Source organism: Geotrypetes seraphini, chromosome 9 (assembly GCF_902459505.1).
Source record: "Geotrypetes seraphini chromosome 9, aGeoSer1.1, whole genome shotgun sequence".
Classification (NCBI taxonomy): Eukaryota; Metazoa; Chordata; class Amphibia; order Gymnophiona; family Dermophiidae; genus Geotrypetes; species Geotrypetes seraphini.
In genome coordinates, this window is record NC_047092.1 from 15,382,844 (window position 1) to 15,404,292 (window position 21,449).

Here is a 21,449-nt window from a genome sequence, read left to right on the forward strand (position 1 = left end):
CTAGTAGAAGAAGAAACTAAGCACCAGCTGAGTTTCTGTTCTTTAGTCTTTCTGGATTATTGCACAGTGAACAGTGTTGGTCGATAAACAGGTTTAAACAAACGCAGAGGATCATTAGCAATAGGGAAGTGGTGGTAAAAATGTGGAACGGGGAAGGTAAAAAGCAGACTGAACGGACACGGTGGTCTTTTTCTCTATCGTATTCCCTGCTTCTGAATTCATGTTACATAACTCTTTCACATTTTCATTAGCATGTGTGTGCAAATGAAGCAAAAAAGTGAGGCACATTTGTCCCATAGAATTCTTTATTAAGACGAGCGTTCAAATACGGGCCGTGTCTTAATGGCCAGACCCTGCAGAGAGGCCCAGCAGAGGGATTAGTCGAGATTGTTCTGCACGTGCTCAAAGACTTTCATTAGGGCCAGCCATGTTTCCTCTGCAGTTGGGATGATCTGATTGGCTGGCAGAATGAAACCATAGCGACCAGTGTCACGCAACTCGAAGGTGTAGGAATACTTGATCCCATTGTTATAGGCCCAGTCAATGGTAGTCCCGTCGGCCGGGTCTGAAAAAGATACACAAGAAAGAATGGAAACCAGATTTAAATGGTCAAACAACAAACCTTTACTATGCCTAGAAATCATGGGATAATTATTCTGTGCTGTTGGTGCCTAGAATAAATTAGAACATAAGAATCGCTATTACTGGGACAAAGCCCAGTATCCTGTTTCCAAAAGTACGCAAGTACCTGGCAAAATTCCCAAGTCCATCTTAACAACAACTTATAGACTTTTGTTTTAGGAAGTTATCCAAACCTTTTTTTTAAATCCCGCTAGTCCCAGTAGAGGCCAGTGCTGATTTTGTTGTAGGCCCAAAACAGCAGGAAGAAACTGTTAGGCCAAAGAAACCCCCCAAATAGAATAATTATGGGTAATTTTTAGTGGGACTTCTGCTCTTATATTCTTAGGGCATGAAACCACTGGAATAGGATTTCTGTGACTTCCTTGCATTGTTGAAATAAAACTCTACAGTGACGGAGATATTTAAGAGGTTGATTCAATCAAAGTCAGGAAAGGAGACTGATTGGGATGTTGTCTTGTTCTGATGGGTCCCAATATGAGAGAGTTAAGGATTTTGACATGTAAAATTAGGGATTAGGGAAAGTTTCATCATGTGCCAGAAAGGTTTGCTTGCATTGAATTTTTGGGCTGGAAATATGCAGCAGATGTGCACGTCTCAAAATTTAACCTAAGCTTTGCCACAAAAGGATATTCTGGAACATCCTATTATTTTGTACAGTAATTTAGAATAAAACATAGAGTTGAAGATGCCAGTAGCCTTCACTTACAGATGGTGGCAAAAGTAGTTCCATATGTGTATTTGGTTCCATGTAATGACGTCAAAGCACTCAGAGCTTCTCTGGCAAGATTATTCTGCAAAGAGAAAACCTGGTATTAGCAAGTCAGCCAAGAAGAGGTGGCCAATGTCAGACGGGAAAGACTGTCACCACTGAGAATATCTACAGCAGGGTTGTCAAGTGCCGGTCCTCTAGGGCCGCAATACAGTCGGGTTTTCAGGATTTCCCCAACAAATTTGCATGAGATCATTTGGGAATTTCTGAAAACCTGGCTTGGCGAGAGCCGAGCTTGGACATCTACGTCTTAGTACGTCTTAGAACAGCAGATGGGATTTATGTGGAAACAGATTCCGAAAAAGCCAAACTACTGAACGATTACTTCTGCTCAGTCTTTACCTGCGAGGCACCTGGACACGGGCCACAGCTGGAAGCAAAGCCAAGCAAGGAAGATCCATTTCAGAATTTTGGATTCTCACCAGCTGATGTTTACAGCGAACTGTCAAGACTCAAGGTAAACAAAGCCATGGGACCAGACAAATTGCACCCACGAGTACTCAGGGAGCTGTGCGATGTCCTGGCGGAACCATTAACCATGCTCTTCAATCTCTCCCTAAGTACAGGGAGAGTCCCCCTGGACTGGAAAACAGCTAACGTCGTTCCACTGCACAAAAAGGGTTGCAGAGCAGAGGCTGCAAATTACAGACCAGTAAGTCTCACATCAATAGTGTGTAAACTCATGGAAACACTACTTAAATGTAAATTAGACACGATTTTGGATGAGGGGAATCTAAGGGATCCTAGTCAACATGGATTCACTAGGGGTAGGTCATGCCAATCCAATCTTATCAGCTTCTTTGATTGGGTAACAGGAAAGCTGGACTCGGGAGAGTCTCTGGACATAGTGTACTTGGACTTCAGTAAAGCTTTCGACAGCGTCCCACACCGTAGACTATTAAACAAGATGAAATCAATGGGGTTAGGTGAGATACTAATTGCATGGGTCAAGGATTGGCTGAGTGGAAGACATCAGAGGGTGGTGGTCAACGGCACCCTCTCTGAGACATCGGAGGTGACCAGCGGAGTGCCACAGGGCTCGGTCCTGGGTCCACTCCTTTTTAACATATTCATAAGAGACTTGACCCAAGGGCTTCAGGGTAAAGTAACTCTGTTCGCTGATGATGCCAAACTATGTAATATAGTAAGTGAAAGCAATCTGCAGGATAGTATGACGCAGGATCTGCTTACGTTGGAAAACTGGTCCTCGACATGGCAGCTGGGCTTCAACGCTAAGAAATGTAAGGTTATGCATCTCGGTAGCAGAAATCCATGCAAACCTTACACCTTAAATGGAGAAACACTAGCTAGGACTTCAGAAGAAAGAGACTTGGGAATAATCATCAGTGCAGACATGAAGGCCGCCAAACAAGTGGAGAAGGCCTCATCCAAAGCAAGGCAACTTATGGGATGTATCAATAGAAGCTTCGTTAGCCGCAAATCTGAAGTCATAATGCCACTGTACAGAACCATGGTGAGACCTCATCTGGAGTACTGTGTGCAATTCTGGAGGCCACATTACCGTAAAGACGTGCTTAGAGTTGAGTCGGTTCAGCGGATGGCCACCAGGATGATCTCGGGGCTCAAGGGTCTCTCGTACGAAGAAAGACTGAACAAATTGCAGCTCTACACTCTAGAGGAGCGCAGGGAGAGGGGGGACATGATTGAGACATTTAAATACATCACGGGACGTGTCGAGGTGGAAGAAGACATCTTCTTTCTCAGGGGACCCTCGGTCACAAGGGGGCATCCATTCAAACTCAGAGGAGGGAAATTCGATAGTGACATAAGGAAGTATTTCTTCACAGAAAGGGTGGTAGATCACTGGAACAAACTTCCAGAGCAGGTGATCAAGGCCACCAGCGTTATTGACTTTAAGAATAAATGGGATGCCCTAGTAGGATCCTTACGAGGGTCAAGTTAAGGAACTAGGTCATTAGTACTCAGACTTAATGGGGTGGGTCAGTAGAGTGGGCAGACTTGATGGGCTATAGCCCTTTTCTGCCGTCATCTTTCTATGTTTCTATGTTTCTATCTTTGATTTACAGGGGTGGGCAACCTTGGTTCTCGAGGGCCACAACTCAGTCGGGTTTTCAGAATTTCCCCAAGGAATATGCATGAGATCTGTTTGGCACGCACTACCTCCGTTGTATGCAACTATATCTCATGCATATTCATTGAAAAACACAAGTCCATTTTTTGGTGGAAAGTTTTTACACACAAGCAGTGATTTTCAAGTGTATTCCTAGTGTGAATGGTAATGCATATTCATTGAGGAAATCCTGACTCGGTGGCAAGTTTCGAGGACCAAGGCTGCCCACCCTTGTAGTCCTATTTGAAAATAGTTCATGCCTAGTGAACAGTATGTGAAAACATTTCAAAAATTAGATCTGAGAGTGTACTGGGACTTTGCTCCTTTTTCTCCTATGGACTTCTTTGGCTCTTGAGTCATTCCCATCCCACCAGTGCAGGAATACCAAATGGTACTGGAGGACCACAGCCAGTGTTATTGTTAAATCCTATCAAGGGCTGATTGACATCATTCTGTATGGCAGATGGTCTCCTTGGGTCTCCAGTACCATGTGCTCTTCCAACCCTCTGAAGATATGAGCCGATGGGGTATGAGGTTCTAGGAGCGCTGAAGCCATAGAACCATGAGGTGATTTTGATGGGAGATTCAGTGTCTGGGATTGGCCTAAATTTTAAAACAAAATAAACAATGACAACATTGAATTCTATGTAGACAGATGTAGGAGAAAAGTAGTCCTGAAAGCTCATGTATACCACAGAGCTGGGTCGGTCTTTCATGCACCTCTGAAAAGTACTGCATATGCCTGGTTATGCTAAATAAATGACAATAATAACAATAATTATAACAGATATTCAGATTAGTCTTAGTAATGTAAAGATGTGTTAGAGAACAAGGAAGTCTACCTAAGGATCCAGCCCTATCAGGCAACAGGCAACTGACTACATGTCTAACATCAAGAATGGGAGATCAGACTTTTTTAAAAAAAAGATATATTAATGATAGGAAAACGTGCAAAAGTGGCATTGTGAGACTCAAAGGCGACGAGGAGAAATATGTTAAAGTTGATAAAGATAATGCTGAATTGCTTAACAAATATTTCTGTTCTGTGTTCACAGCTGAAGTGCCAGGAGAAGGAACATAAGAACATAAAGAATAGCCTTACTGGGTCAGACCAATGGCCCAGTAGCCCGTTCTCACGGTGGCAAATCCAGGTCACTAGTACCTGGCCAAAACCCAAGGAGTAGCAATATTCCATGCTACTGATACAGGGCAAGCAGTGGCTTCCGCCATGTCTTTCTCAATAACAGACTATGGATTTTTCCTCCAGGATCACAGAAGACATAATGCAAATAGGGATGGAGGTGTGGTAGACCCTGATCAATTTTCAGGAAGACTGTGTTTGTGAGGAGCTTGCTAAACTAAAGGTGGATAAAGCGATGGGGCCAGATGGTATACATCCAAAGGTACTGAGGGAACTTAGGAAAGTTCGGGTGGCTCTGCTGGCTGACCTTTTCAATGCTTCTCTAGAGTTAGGAGTGGTATTAGTGGATTGGAGAAGGGTGGATGTGGTCCCTCTACACAAAAGTAGAAGAAATGAAGTAGGAAGCTACAGGCTGGTAAGTCTGACTTCTGTGGTAAGCAAATGAATGGAAATGCTTTTTAAACAGAGAATAGTGAAGTTTCTGGACCTGAGGCAACATGGATTCCTTAGAAGTAGGTCATGTCAGACAAATCTGATCAATTGCTTTGACTGGGTGACCACTAGATGTGGTATATTTAAATTTTAGCGTTCCACACAGGTGTCTTATAAATAAACTGAGTGCCCTCGGTATGGGCCCCAAAGTGATGGACTGGGTGAGGAACTGGTTGAGTGGAAGGCGAAAGAGGGTAGTGGTCAATGGAGATTCCTCTGAGAAAAGGGATGCTACCAGTGATGTGTCTCAAGGTTATTTTTAACATTTTTGTAAGCGATGTTGCTGAAGGGCTGACTGGTTAGATCTGCCTCTTTGCGGATGATAGCAAAATATGCAATAGCGTTGACACTCCTGATAGTGTGGAAAACATAAGGAAGGCTCTAGTGAAGCTTGAGGAATGGTCTAAAATTTGGCAGCTAAGATTTAATGCCAAGAAATGCAAGGTCATGCATTTGGGCGGCAGGAACCCAAGAGAATGGTACAATTTAGGGGGTAAAGAACTTCTGGTCGAAAAGGCAACGGCGAAAGCTAGAAGGATGTTTGGGTGCCTAGGGAGAGAAATGGTCAGTAGGAAAAAGGAGGTATTGATGCTCCTGTATAAGACTCTGGTGAGACTTCATTTAGAATATTGTGGTACAACTCTGTAGACCTTACTTTCAAAAAGATATGCCTGTATGTATGTGTATTGCAATGTGTGGTTTTTATTATATATGTGTTTTTGGAACCCGCTTTGTATAAAGTGGGATATAAATAAAAAGTATAAACCATAAACCATATAAACAGGATGAAGCTGGTCCAGAGGAAGGCTCTTCAACCAGGCTTTTAATGGAAGTAGTAACTAACTTGCTAGTCTCGCACACAAAGAGTGACACTGGCTGCACATAATATAGTCTTATAGCAGGACATGTTCATCCTCTCCTACCCTAGCTGAGATAACTTCCAAGTTCCATTCTGACCTCATATGCAACTTCTTCAAATTAGTCCCCTTACTTTCTAACTTCTGTTCTAATTAACAAATAAAGAGTGTACACTGAACATAAGAACATAAGAATTGCCGCTGCTGGGTCAGACCAGTGGTCCATCGTGCCCAGCACTCCGCTCACGTGGCGGCCCTCTGATCAAAGACCAGCGCCCTAACTGAGACTAGCCCTACCTGCTTACATTCTTGTTCAGCAGGAACTTGTCTAACTTTGTCTTCAATCCCTGGAGGGTGTTTTCCTCTACGACAGACTCCGGAAGAGCGTTCCAGTTTTCCACCACTCTCTGGGTGAAGATCTTCCTTACGTTTGTACGGAATCTATCCCCCTTTCAACTTTAGAGAGTGCCAGTCATAGATTCAACTAAGGGAAATTCTGCAGGAAACCCGTGCAGTGAGCATTTCTCACCAGTTCCTCGTGATCAGGAGCGGGATCATTTGTGTAGCCATAAGGGAAGAGGAGCATCTGGGAATAGCTGTGGATGGTGAGCAGGGATTTCATATTCCCATGGGACAGGATGAAGTCCGCTATTGCTTTCACCTCCGGCTCAGAGTGAGGGTAGGCTCCATGGTAGGTTTCTGAGCAGGGGTTCTTACTGGCACCAGGACCTAGTTAAAAAAATAAATAAAAGCATGACAATATTTCTCCTGAATCTGTTTGATATGTTGGTGATGTCTGATAATAAGAACTATATAATAATAATAAATTTATTCTTTTATACCACTATAACCAAAAGTTCTAGGCGGTTTACACTAAAAAGAGCTGGACAATCAGCGAAATACAATTATACAGTAAAAAAAACAAATATTTGTAAAATAGAATTTCAATAATAAAACTCACTAAGTAATAAACTTATCGAACAAAGTGGTCTTAATTAATTTCCGAAAACTGCAATAGGATAACATAGCTTGCTGAATACATTTACCTAACCAAGATTGTTGCCTACCAGCTTGAAACGCTAGGGTCCTATCTAAGAAGGTCTTATATCTACATGCACACCCATTATTTTTGGGATAAGCAAATAAGTAGAATAAATAAGTAAAAAAAGTAAGAAAGTATAGAAAATCGAGCAATGCAAAACAATAATCTACTCTCTTCTGACGCTGAGGCAGGTAACCTAGGACCCAATCCTGAGTATACACCAAATTCAAAAAAGTTTCCAAGTTTATTAAAATGTTGATAAAACGCCAATCATAAATTCTAAGCGTTTTACAATAAAAAAGGGGGAAACATTTATGAGTCTAGTTAGAAAAACAGGACAGACTTGACATACATAAAACACGAGCAAAGTGGCTGGCGTGCAACTTTGGAATGCCTTGCCTGGTATCCTGCGGTTTTGCGTGAGGAGGATGAATTTTAAGAAAATGCTGAAAACTCAATTGTTTGCTAATGCCTTCTTATGCTAAGATGTATTTCAGTTGATAATCACCTTCTAGAATTTTTCTGACATCGAAGTATGATTTAAAGCTTGTTTGTACTTCTGAACTGATCAAATTTGTGCTCCATCCCTATTATAACAGGGACGATTAACGACGTCTTGATATGTCTATATTATACTTGATAATTGGAGGGAAACAAGATTCTATGTATGTTATATGGAAACCGCATAGTTGTATGCGGTATATAAATTTTTAAATAAATAAATAAACTACAATTTGAAAACAAAAGCAGAAGTAGAAGCAGTGGCGTACCAAGGGGGGGGGAGGTCCACCCCGGGTGCAGCTTTAGGGGGGGGGGTCACAGCCGGATAGGTCCGGAAAGTTCCTGGGCTGCGACGGCACTCAGCGGCATCAGCGCCCCCCCCCTCCGTGACGGCACTCAGCAGCATCGGCGCCCCCCCCTCCGTGACGGCACTCAGCGGCATCGGCGCCCCCCCTGCCCCGCGACTGAACTCAAGTTTGGCCTCCTTCTCCCGGCATCAGCAGAACTTCAGATCGGCAACAGGTGCTCAGTCAAAAGCTTCCCCTGACTTAACTGCCTGGGCGGAAACAGGAAGCTGAGTCAGGGAAGCTTTTGACTGAGCATCTGTTGCCGATCTGAAGTTCTGCTGATGCCGGGAGAAGGAGGCCGAACTTGAGTGCTGTCGCGGGGCAGGGGGGGCGCTGATGCCGCTGAGTGCCGTCGCAGCCCAGGAATTTTCCGGACCTGTCCGGCTGTGCACCCTCCCTAAGGCTGCACCCGGGGCAGACTTCCCCCCCCCCCTTGGTACGCCACTGTGTAGAAGGCAAAGACAGGAAGGGGTTGAGTTGAGATCAGAGTTCAAATTGTCCAAAGCAGTTACAGGGCCAGCTCAGCTTTCGTAAGCATCTTTGAAGAGGAAGCATGGCTAGGGAGCCACTGGTAAAGCAAGCACACACAGTGGTCCCATAACAGTCATAAGTCTAAGAAAAATACTCTACTTTATCTTAATACTCCAAAACTTCAGTCCGCTCCTCCCTGAGCATCGAGAATTGCAGAGTCTCCTCCTCAATGATAGAAAATTCAAACACAGTCAATTTCAATATCCAATCACACAAATTATCTGGCCGTTTATCTTAGTGGCTTTAAGTGAAGTCTTTTTTTTTATTCTCCACTTTTTGAATTTGCTGTATACTCCGGTTTGGGTCCTAGGTTACCTGCCTCAGCATCAGATTATTGTTTTGTGAGGCCTATTAGGTCTGGTCTAAATGCTTCTTCCTGCATCCTGGGAATCTGCTGGATCTGCTCAGATGCTTCCACGTTTAGGAGGCTGAACCTTAAATCCACGCCTCCAAGTGGCCAAGTTCAAGGTGGGAGATTTAAGGGACTAAAGGACAATTTCCTGTTGGAAAAGGGGATAGAGGGGTATAGATAGAGGATTACAGTCCAGGTCCTGGACCTGTTGGGCCACCGCGTGTGCGGACTGCTGGGCACGATGGACCTCTGGTCTGACCCAGCGGAGGCACTGCTTATGTTCTTATGTTATGTTAACCCTTTCCTGATAACATTCTGGCACATGTATTAAATGCAACAATAAGTAGGCTAATGTAATCGGTGGCGAGTCAAATGCATGCAAGACATATGCACGCGGACAATTGCGCGCAGACAACTGAGCGCTATGACAATTCAGCACAAGACAATTGAGCGCAGCACAAAATGGCGGAGCGCGCCACAAAAGGTTAACATGTAAACGGTTCACGTAAATGGTCACGCGCATGTTTGCCCAGTTGTCTTGCGCTCAGTTGTCTTGCACTCACTTGTCTTGACGCTCACTTGTCTTTACGCTCAGACGTCTTGCGGCTCACTTGTCTTCGCCCATTTGTCAGCGCGCATATGTCTTGCCCTCATCTGACTATGAGCCAATGTAATCTTTACTAAAGTCAGTAAACAAACATATTTTTTCAAAAGAAACCTTAGAATAGCCTATTATAGCAGTTCATAGACCTCAGCGGTGTAACCGTGTGAAAATCAAGTTTCAATACACACAGTATATTATACACCAAAAATCGTCATCGGTCCAGATTTTTTAGCAAATGCTTACAGTGCAATCTTTATAAATATATTTAATAGAATAAATACTCATCTTAGTGTGCAAGAAACGCGACTTGGGGATACATATTCTGACATAGAGCTACGTTTCGCCAGATGGCTGTATCACGGAATCCCCCTTTAAGTCGGCCGGAGCGATGTCTCCTGTGTTTGGAATTTGGAAAAGCAGGAGACGTCGCGATATGTAGGTGTAGCTATATGACGTACTCAGGTAGGGCTAGTCTGAGTTAGGGCGCTGGTCTTTGACCAGAGGGCTGCCGCCTGAGCGGACGGCTGGGCACGATGGACCCCTGGTCTGACCCAGCAGCGGCAATTCTTAGGTTCTTATGTAGAAATGGGCAGCTCTTTTGACCACAGCGTACCTCCAAAGCCAGCATCCCAGTTCCTGTTGGGATCGACTCCAATGCACGTCGACCCAGCGTTAATGGACCGAGTTTTACGCCACATGCGGTTCTGAAAACAGATACAGAGCAAAGTGTTTTTATTCATAAAAGGGGTGAACTACTGATAATATCCCTCTTTATTTGATTACAATAATATATTGGTTTGAAAAGACTAATCCTAACAAGAGCAAAATAAGCATAGCAATATGTAGGTGTAGCTATATGACGTGGAAGACTTGTTATCATTAACTGTAACTACCTAGGGATAATTACTCCAGGGTCCTCAGATGAGGGAATAATTTTATGCAGTTAGTTGAAAAGGCAATATTAAACATTTCTTGCTAGAGACTGTTGGAATAAATCAAGGATGGTGCAGTATTGGCTTCAGTCTTCTTTGTTGTCTAGAAGTTCACAATTCACATACTAAGACTGGAGGTGTCTCCGAAATGTCTATACCCAAGGTACTATTCTCTGCAATAAGCAATAGCTGGCAGCTCTGTTGGTCATACATACTTTGGTCTGGTGCTGGGGAGGAAGAAGGAGCACCCATAAACTGGAAGAAGTCCTCACTGCCCTATACCGATCTCCTGATGGCTATCGGCATGAAGTGAGTGCTCACCTCACAAGAGCCCAAAGCCTGGCTGCATCCAACCCTTCTAGGCCCCTTCACTAAAAAGTGACAGATGAGTATGTAAGAAGGTCCCTTAGTAATGGTGGCAGGGATCACCAGGGGAAAGAGGGCGGAGTGAGGAGAGCACAATAAGCAACATTCTCATAGAGACTAAAAGGGGGCCACATCAACTTTCCTGCACAGGAAGCATCCAAGTGCCACAAGAGAACCCATTTTTCCTAACAAAGAGGTTCCCAAACTACAGTTCGTGGTCCAGAACCAGCCTATGGGACCATTTCTTCTTGGCCCACTTGGAGCTCACAGGCTGAATTGCTTTTGACCTGTACCACTGCCATTGTTATATCTCTCCCACCCCCCTCTTTTCCATTGTCCATTATCATAGAAACATAGAAGATGACGGCAGAAAACAGCTACAGCCCATCAAGTCTGCCCACTCTGCTTACCCACCCCCTGTCTATGCCCTAATGACCCAATTTCCTTATCTTGACCCTCTTGGGATCTCACATGGGTATCCCATTTATTCTTAAAGTCTGGCACGCTGTCTGCCTTGATCACCTGCACTGGAAGCTTGTTCCAATGATGAACCACTCTCTCTGTGAAGAAATACTTTCTGGTGTCGCCATGAAATTTTCCGCCCCTGAGTTTGAGCGGATGCCCTCTTGTGGCCGAGGGTCCCTTGAGAAAGAAAATATCATCTTTCACTTCGACACGTCCCGTGAGGTACTTAAATGTTTCGATCGTGTCTCCCCTCTCCCTACGTTCCTCGAGAGTGTAGAGCTGCAATTTGTTCAGTCTCTCTTCGTATGAGAGACCCTTGAGCCCCAAGATCATCCTGGTGGCCGTCCACTGAACCGATTCAATTATGCGCACATCTTTACTGTAATGTGGCCTCCAGAATTGCACACAGTACTCCAGATGAGGTCTCACCATGGCCCTGTACAACAGCATTATGACTTCAGGCTTTCGGCTGATGAAACTTCTATTGATACAACCCAATATCTGCCTTGCCTTAGATGAAGCCTTCTCCACTTGATTGGCAGTTTTCATGTCTGCACTGATGATTACTCCTAAATCTCCACCATGGTCTTTCAACCAGCCTTCACCTTGAGTGGTGACAGCAGCAACAGAAATAGCTACCTCTGGCCGGTTCTGGAGTCTTCTCTGTGTTTTATTACTCTTCCACTGGAAACAGGAAGTTGAGTCAGAGGGGGTGGGACCAACAAGAGATAGTGTTTGAAAGCTTCTGCTACTTATAAAACTATTAGAGGTAAAGACAAGATGAAGGACTTCATGGAGGAGGAATATGCTGGACCAGGAATAGGCAATTTTGGTCCTTGAGGGCTGCAATCCAGTCAGGTTTTCAGGACAGATCAATAAATATGCATGAGATCTATTTGAATACAATGGAGGCAGTACATGCAAATAGATCTCATACATATTCATTGGGGAAGTCTTGAAATCCGACTGGGTTGCAACCCTTGAAGACTGAGGTTGCCTACCCCTGTGTTGGATGGGGAAGTCTTGAAATCCGACTGGGTTGCAACCCTTGAAGACTGAGGTTGCCTACCCCTGTGTTGGATGGTAGAAGGAGGAGCAAAGAAGTAGGGAAGATGCAGGACCAGAAGGAATTACATTACATTAGAGATTTCTATTCCGCCATTGCCTTGCGGTTCAAGGCGGATTACAAAAGAAGTACAAAAAGCGAATTACATGAAGAAGATATCTGGTAATTTCTAGAGGAGATAATGAGTAGATGAGGTTGTTTGGGGGAATCGGAAAGGTATTGGGAAGTGGTATTGGGAGGTGGGAAGGAGCTAGCGTTAAGTCGTTTGCAGGAATTTCTTGAAAAATAGAGTCTTTATTTCTTTTCTGAATGTTTTGTAGTCTGGTGTCATAATTAGTAGATTGGAGTTTTACTGCTTGTGTGGCTAGGAGGCCATCATATAGTTTTTTCCATTTGACTTCTTTAATTGGGGGGTGCGTGAATGGAGTGTGGGTTTTCCTATGTCTAGTTGATGTAGTTTGGATGAGGTGGTTGTTCAGGTAGGTTGGGCTGTCGCCGTTTATGGTTTTAAATAGTAAATGAATAGTATTCTTGCTGGAATTGGGAGCCAGTGTGAGTTGAAGTATGCCGCTGTGATGTGGTCATGTTTCCTTAATGAAAAGATGAGGAATAAAGGGCAGAGAGAGGAAGAATGCTGGAAACAAGGAGGGAGAAAGGAGAAAAGGAGTTGGAGAAAGAGGGGGGAGAGCGCGACAAAAGCGAGAAAGAGAAAAGCTGAGAAATGTTGCAGCAAGACAGTTGCTCTCTGTGCCTGGGGTCTTTAGAGCAGGGGGCTGTATAACAAGCAATAGGAGGAGGTAATTTGGTCCCCCTTCCTCACTCAGCAAAATCATTGTCTCTTTCAGTGATCTGAAAGGTTCCTTGACCCCCCTGTCCTGACAGGTCACATCCTAAATATCATGACCTCTTGAGTTCTAACCCCTATTTCTGCACCGCAGGAAAGGAGCAGCGCCAAATTCACTTACTGTACTGTGGGTATAAACAAACCCATCTGGGTTGGTGACGATGAGTAGAAAGATATCCAGATTGTTCATAATGGAGGTCAAGGTGGCATCTTTACCGTAGTCACTGGCAATCTATAGAAAGAAAGAGTATTGATTGCATGATTTCTTTTCAGAATCGGGTAGTTGAAACTGCAACTTAGGGTAGCAGTTTTTCCTGAAAGTAGGAGGACATGGGGTAGAGGGGAGATGGAAGGCAGGGATGGGAAAGTTTGGGTTTTTGGGGTTTTTTTAATAATGAATTAGCAGTCAGTGTACTCATGCCCGTTGCCTATGAATTTGCTTGGTCAAGTATGACCTAATTAGTTAGGTATGAAATATTATATACAGTAGCATACCAAGGTCAGGGCAGTGGGGGCGATCCATCTTTGGTGCAGGGAGTTGGGGGATGCTGGAGTGGTCACGGGGCTGCACGCAGTCATTGATTTTATGGGCCCTGCCCCCTGTTCTGGGGCGGGAGACTTGTAGCACCATGACCACTCCACGTACCCTCCAAGTACCATGGGGGGGGGGGGTCCCAGATTCCCACCCCACCAGGTACACCGATGATTATATACTGCTCTTAAAAATATACATGTGTTCTGCACACAAATATTCAATACAATGAAACATCTACACCACCTCACCAAAAATACTACTCTAACCTTTCCCATGATTCTGCTCAAGGGGGAACAGCCATGTCTTCAGTTTCTTTCTAAAGACCTTAATATCCAGCTCCATTCTCAATTCCAGGGACATCCCATTCCACCACTCCTAACAATAACATTCACTTCCAAAATGCATCTTCTACACTCCAATGACAGATGAAATAAATCCTCTATATTCTGCCTCCATATTCATGTTTTACTATTGGTCTGCCTGGCTCTCTAGGCATGCTGGGCTGTAGAGCCCCCCTTGCTTGGGGCTAACATAAGAACATAAGAATTGCCGCTGCTGGGTCAGATCAGTGGTCCATCGTGCCCAGCAGTCCACTCATGCGGCGACCCTTAGGTCAAAGACCAGTGCTCTAAATAAGTCCAGCCTCACCTGCGTACATTCCAGTTTAGCAGGAACTTGTCCAACTTTGTCTTGAATCCCTGGAGGGTGTTTTCCCCTATAACAGATTCCGGGAGAGCGTTCCAGTTTTCTACCACTCTTTGGGTGAAGAAGAACTTCCTTATGTTTGTACGGAATCTATCCCCTTTCAACTTTAGAGATTGCCCTCTCGTTTTCCCTACCTTGGAGAGGGTGAACAATCTGTCTTTATCTACTAAGTCTATTCCCTTCATTATCTTGAATGTTTCGATCATGTCCCCTCTCAGTCTCCTCTTTTCAAGGGACAATAGGCCCAGTTTCTCCAATCTCTCACTATACGGCAACTCCTCCAGCCCTTCAACCATTTTAGCGCTCTTCTCTGGACCCTTTCGAGCAGTACCGTGTTCTTCTTTATGTACAGCGACCAGTGCTGGACGCAGTACTCCAGGTGAGGGTGCACCATGGCCTGATACAGTGGCATGTTAGTGAAAAAGAAGCATGCATGCCAGTAACTAGTTGCTAGGAAGGTACTTGGGTGCATAAGGAGAGGAATGGCCAGTAGGAAAAGGAAGGTAATAATGCAGTTGTATAAGTCTCTGGTGAGGTCCCATTTGGAATATTGTGTGCAATTTTGGAGACCCCACCTTCAAAAAGATATAAAGAGGATGGAGTTGGTCCAGAGGTCTGCTACAAAATTGGTTAGGGGCCTATATCATAAATCGTATGGGGAAAGACTTAGAGACCTTAATATGAATACTCTGGAAAAAAAGACGGGGGAGAGGGGATATGATAAAGACAGTTAAATATCTCAGTGGTGCTAGTTTAGAGGAGGAGAATATTTTTCAAATGAAGGAAAACTCCGGAAGGAGAGGGCATAGGATGAAGTCAAGAGGAGTAATGTAAGAAAATACTTCTTTACAAACAGGGTGGTAGATGCTTTGAATTGTCTCCTAGAGGAGGTGCTGGAGATGAAGACTGTGTCTGAATTCAAGAAAGTGTGGGACAGGCACATGGGATCTCTCAGAAAGAGAAGGAGATAGTGGATGTTGCAGATGGGAAATCTGGATGGGTCATTTGGCCTTTATCTGCCATCATGTTTCTATAACCATAGAGCTCTATGACCTCACAATGCAGGTGTAAAGAATCTTAGCCAATAGGGAGAGGAGGAGATAGTAGATGTGGCAGATGGGCAGAATGGATGGGCCATTTGGTCTTTATCTGCCATCATGCTTCTACGTTTTATCTCTACAAATCCCTGTAATATTCACCAGTAGTAAAAGCATTACAGGGCTTCAAAGAAGGTTTGGATAGGTTCTTAGAGGACAAAGGGATTGAGGGGTATAGATAGATGTAGAGGTAGGTTATAGGGATAGGAGTAGAGGTAAGTTATAGGGCTAGGAGTAGAGATAGGTTATAGAGCTAGTCAGGGACCACTGCTCAGGCAATGGGCCTGATGGGCCGCCGCAGGAGCGGACCGCTGGGCGAGATAGACCTCTGGTCTGCCTCAGCGGAGGCAACTTCTTATGTTCTTATGTTCTTATGTTTATTAATATTTGATATCCCGCTCCAGCATATCACAGATCTAAGCGGTTACAAACAAAATTAGGTACTTAGAACTTCCCTATCTGTCCCGAAGGCTCACAATCCAGCTCGAGTACCTGAGTAACAACTATTGAAATAGTAAAGACATAGGAAAAGTCCAAGAATGGTAAATATACATAATATTTTCGTGAGTGAATTTATAGCTTCTTTCTCAGCAGAATGCTGAGGCTCCCAATTCCCCTCTTTGGAGAGAGAGAGCAATGGTTGGGACGAGACTCTTGAACCTTTTGAGTCTCAATCTCATCACCCATTGTCTCTGCGCTCTCCTAAGGAGGATACATCCTAATCTACCAAAGGGATTTTTCCCTGGAGTTGGGGGACATTCCTTTAAAGAAAAGGGAGCTTTTCACATGACCCGTGCCAAACGAACCTGATTGAATTTTTTGATTGGGTGACCAGAGAACTGGATCGAGGACATATGCTAGATGTAATTTACTTGGATTTCAGCAAAGCCTTTGATACAGTTCCTCATAGGAGGCTGTTGAACAAACTTGAAGGGCTGAAGTTAGGACCCAAAGTGGTGAACTGGGTCAGAAACTGGCTGTCGGACAGACGCCAGAGGGTGGTGGTTAATGGAAGTCGCTCGAAGGAAGGAAAGGTGACTAGTGGAGTCCCTCAGGGTTCGGTGCTGGGGCCAATCCTGTTCAATATGTATGTAAGTGACATTGCTGAAGGGTTAGAAGGAAAAGTGTGCCTTTTTGCAGATGATACCAAGATTTGTAACAGAGTAGACACCGAAGAGGGAGTGGAAAATATGAAAAAGGATCTGCAAAAGTTAGAGGAATGGTCTAATGCCTGGCAACTAAAATTCAATGCAAAGAAATGCAGAGTAATGCATTTGGGGATTAATAATAGGAAGGAACCGTATATGCTGGGAGGAGAGAAGCTGATATGCACGGACGGGGAGAGGGACCTTGGGGTGATAGTGTCCGAAGATCTAAAGGCGAAAAAACAGTGTGACAAGGCAGTGGCTGCTGCCAGAAGGATTCTGGGCTGTATAAAGAGAGGCGTAGTCAGTAGAAGGAAGAAGGTGTTGATGCCACTGTACAGGTCATTGGTGAGGCCCCACTTGGAGTATTGTGTTCAGTTTTGGAGACCGTATCTGGCGAAAGACGTAAGAAGACTTGAGGCGGTCCAGAGGAGGGCGACGAAAATGATAGGAGGCTTGCGCCAGAAGACGTATGAGGAGAGACTGGAAGCCCTGAATATGTATACCCTAGAGGAAAGGAGAGACAGGGGAGATATGATTCAGACGTTCAAATACTTAAAGGGTATTAACGTAGAACAAAATCTTTTCCAGAGAAAGGAAAATGGTAAAACCAGAGGACATAATTTGAGGTTGAGGGGTGGTAGATTCAGGGGCAATGTTAGGAAATTCTACTTTACGGAGAGGGTGGTGGATGCCTGGAATGCGCTCCCGAGAGAGGTGGTGGAGAGTAAAACTGTGACTGAGTTCAAAGAAGCGTGGGATGAACACAGAAGATTTAAAATCAGAAAATAATATTAAAGATTGAACTAGGCCAGTTACTGGGCAGACTTGTACGGTCTGTGTCTGTGCATGGCCGTTTGGAGGAGGATGGGCAGGGGAGAGCTTCAATGGCTGGGAGGGTGTAGATGGGCTGGAGTAAGTCTTAACAGAGATTTCGGCAGTTGGAACCCAAGCACAGTACCGGGTAAAGCTTTGGATTCTCGCCCAGAAATAGCTAAGAAGAAAAAAAAAAAAAATTTAAATTTAATCAGGTTGGGCAGACTGGATGGACAATTCGGGTCTTTATCTGCCGTCATCTACTATGTTACTATGTTACTATGCCGTCAAAAGATAAATATTTTATTACAATAACTAGTATTTTAGCCCGTTACATTAATGGGTGCTAGAATATATGTCTGTCTGTCTGTCTTTATTTCCGTCTCTCTCTCTCTCTCTGTCCTGTTGTCTTTTTCTGTCTGTCTCTCTCCCTGGCCCCCTTTGTCTGTCTGTCTTTCTGTGCCTCTCCCTGTCCCTGTGTCTTTCTTCTTTTCTTTCTGTCTCCCTTCCTCCCCCTGGTGGTAGAATATATATCTGTCTTTCTTTCTGTTTCTCTCCATACCCCTGTCTTTTTCTTTCTGTCTCTCTTCCTCCCGCTGTCTTTCTTTCTGTCTCTCTCCCGCTCTGGCCCCCTTTGTCTGGCTGTCTTTCTGTCTCTCTCCCTGTCCCTGTGTCTTTCTTTCTATCTCCTTCCCTACTTCCCTGTCCAGCAGCCGCAGCATTCCCTCTCCCTCTATTTACCGCGAGAGGAGCCTGCACGGATCTATCAGCCCGAGCCCCCAACAGTGTAACTTCCCGGCGGCTCCTCTCACGATCGCCACCTTCTCCGACACAGGAGCGGCTCTTGAGAGGAGCCGCTGAAGCATCTTTGAGAAGTTGAAAAAAACTTTGGCCCGTCTCCGTGCTCGGCCGCGGCGGGCTACAGTTGCGGCGACCTGCAGCCGCCGACAGCCGCCGCGGCCGACATTCGCCTTGCCGTATTATTTTTTTTAGTTGAAAGACGCGGCGGTGGCTCCTCTCATGATCCCCACCTGCGTCAAAAGTCCGACGCAGGTGGGGATCGTGAGAGTAGCCACCGCTGCGTCTTTCAAAGAACCGTAAGCCGCGCATGCGCACTTCCTATGGGTCGCTACAGCTCACGGAAAACAGACCCACGCGATGGGAGTGCGCATGCGAGGCCTAGCGTTTTATTATATTAGATAGTAAAAACGAAAATTCAATAAGCAACGTGGGAAACTAGACAAAACAATAATGTGATGGGGCTGCCCGCCTTACCTTTTTGGCTGTGCAGATGCCAGTAGCTTGAGTGATCCATTCGCGTGAGTGAATGCCGCTATCAATCCAGATGGCTGGACGGTTTGAGCCCCCTGTGCTGAACTGCAGGAGAAGTCGGCAAACTATCAGAAAACGGAAACGCTGTACGACCGCACATTCCATTCCTTTTGATTTAAGTATGACCCACAGTTCTTACCCAACTTCCAGTGATTTCCCACTGATTTAAAGGCATGAACTACTGTGCCATAGATCAGTGGGTTTCTCAACTCAGTTCTGGAGCACCCCCTTGCCAGTCAGGTTTTCGGGATATCCACAATGAATATGCATGAAAGAAATTTGCATAGAATGTTTGCATGTCGACTATCAAGCTGCGATTTGAGTTAATTTGCCCTCAAAAACAAGCACATCCATCGCATTGATTAGCAATTCTATTCTATCTGCTTTAGTTTCACCGTTGTTACAATTACCCGTACATAGCTTAAAGAACTTTAAATAATAACTCTCAAATTTAATTGTTTGGTTGGGTTTGCAATTATATAATTTAAATTATAATGTGCCCAGGGCCGGATTTAGATGAAAAGAGGCCCTAGGCTATTCCACGTATGAGGCCCTTTCACCTCCCATTTTTAAGTTTGTAAATTACATGAGAGATAATAAAATACATCATTACTGTGATACATATCAATATGTTAAATGAAACATGTTGTTATTGGTACTAACCTTTATAAAAAATGTGACACGGATAATAAATAAAAAAAAGTCGAGAACACTTATTTGGACATTTATTCTCAGCACCATATATAGTACTTGTAACAATAACTAATCAAACATAACACACAACATTGCCCCTTCCTATGTCCATAGTGCCCCCAGTGCGTCCTTCCTCACCTCACCCCCCCTCCGATGCCCGCCTGCCTCCCATCCCCCTTCCATTGAACACCCCCCATGCCATCCTGCCTGCCTTCCATTAAACCCCCCCACCCCCCTCCGATGCCAGCCTGCTTGCCTCCCATCCCCCTTCCACTGAAACCCCCCACCCCCGATGCCAGTCTGGGCCGCCCTGTCCTGACAGATCCACATTTTGCCTCTCTCCCCACGGGGCTGGGCTTTGCCCAGCTGTTTCCGGACTGACGTCTTTCCCTCCCCGATCCTCCTCCCAGGGCGAGAAAAAGAAAGGGAGAAGCCAAGTCGGTGCTCCGTTGCGGCCGGAGCCGGTTCCGATCCCGAAGCGTAGAATTTCTCCTTATTTTCGGTTCAGTGTTTTAGTGTTCACTGTTTTTAGAATAGTGTAATTTTAATTTTGCTAACAATTTGAATGTAGGCCCCCTCCTGATCTTGAGACCCTAGGCTGAAGTCTAGTTAGCCTATAGGAAAATCCAGCCCTGAATGTGCCGCAAAAAACATTTGCTCCGTTTAGTGTGCCAGAGCTAAACACGTTTGAGAGACACTGCTCTAGCTCCTGGTAATATTGAAAGAGAACAGCTGTCAGACAAATTTTGGTGTGGAAACTGGAACAGAGAGTAATGGCAGATACTCGCTCCAGCACAACAGAGGGGGGGGGGGGGGATACATTAGGGAACTCACACAATGTGAAAAGCAAAACCACCCACGTCAATGCTCAAACTAGTGTTTAGCGTCAGGGGACGAAAGGCCTTAGAGACCTTTAAGGCCACAAGGCTGCTTCAATTTGCCAAATGAAGCAGGTCATGTCTCAATCACTGGTCAAAAAACCCAAAATGCTTTAGTGTTTCGTGCAAAGTGAACTGCCTTTTAAATAGACATTAAAGATCAAAAAGATAGCGCTGCTAGTTTAAAAAGCACACTTATCTTAGGCGAGGAGCGCCACGATGAGACGCCAGCGCTGCTCGTTTAGGCCCTACGGGGCCTCTGGTCCACCAGGACACCCAGGCTTCGTACTTAGAATCAAAACTTCATTGAGAAAAATGGCGTCTCATCGTGGCGTTCTTCGCCTAAGATAAGTGCGCTTTTTAAATTAGCAGCACTATCTTTTTGATCTTTAATGTCTATTTAGAAGGCAGTTCACTTTGTATGTGGCGCAGTGGTTAAAGCTACGGCCTTAGCACCTTGAGGTTGTGAGTTCAAACCCACGCTGCTCCTTGTGACCCTGGTCAAGTCACTTAATTCCCCCCCTCCCCCCATTGCCCCAGGTACATTAGCTAGATTGTGAGCCCACCGGGACAGACAGGGAAAAATGCTTGAGTACCTGAATAAATTCATGTAAACCGTTCTGAGCTTCCCTGGGAGAACGGTATAGAAAATTGAGTAAATAAATAGTGTGAAAAGTTTCAGCCTCTGATAACCAGAGCTGCTATTGTGACAGCATAATGCCTCATCCACCAATAAGAGCCAACCTCATCAGTGATGTCACAATGGCTTGATTGTCCTATTCTTGGCTCACTTTTACTATATTTTGATTTCTAGAGTGGTGCAGTGGTTAAAGCTAGAGCCTCAGCCCCCTGAGGTTGTGGGTTCAAACCCCACGCTGCTCCTTGTGACCCTGGGCAAGTCACTTAATTCCCTCATTGCCCCAGGTACATTAGATATACTGAGAGCCCTCCGGGACAGTCAGGGAATTCTGCTTGAGTGCCTGAATAAACTCATGTAAAACCCTTCTGAGCTTCCCTGGGAGAACGGTATAGAAAATTGAATACATAGTGTGAAAAGTTTCAGCCTCTGATAACCAGAGCTGCTCTTGTGACATCATAATGCCTCATCCGCCAATAAGAGCCAACCTTATCAGTGATGTCACAATGGCTTGATTGTCCTATTCTTGGCTCACTCTTACTATATTTTGATTTCTAGAGAGGCGCAG

The 21,449-nt window shown here is 44.8% G+C and overlaps 1 protein-coding gene across 1 annotated transcript in view; it reads right to left on the reverse strand.

Moving 5' to 3' along the window:
* Positions 1-331: 331 nt before the first annotated feature.
* The window catches only part of LOC117366752 (carboxypeptidase A1-like), a 37,921-nt gene continuing 16,803 nt past the window's right edge, over positions 332-21,449 (reverse strand). The window contains exons 6-11 of the mRNA XM_033958564.1: positions 18,617-18,718; positions 13,165-13,275; positions 9,984-10,074; positions 6,523-6,722; positions 1,349-1,433; positions 332-565 (exon numbers count right to left, since the gene is read on the reverse strand). Coding sequence (XP_033814455.1) covers positions 378-565; positions 1,349-1,433; positions 6,523-6,722; positions 9,984-10,074; positions 13,165-13,275; positions 18,617-18,718 — 777 coding nt within the window. The 3' untranslated portion in view covers positions 332-377. The remainder of the gene's footprint in view (positions 566-1,348; positions 1,434-6,522; positions 6,723-9,983; positions 10,075-13,164; positions 13,276-18,616; positions 18,719-21,449) is intronic.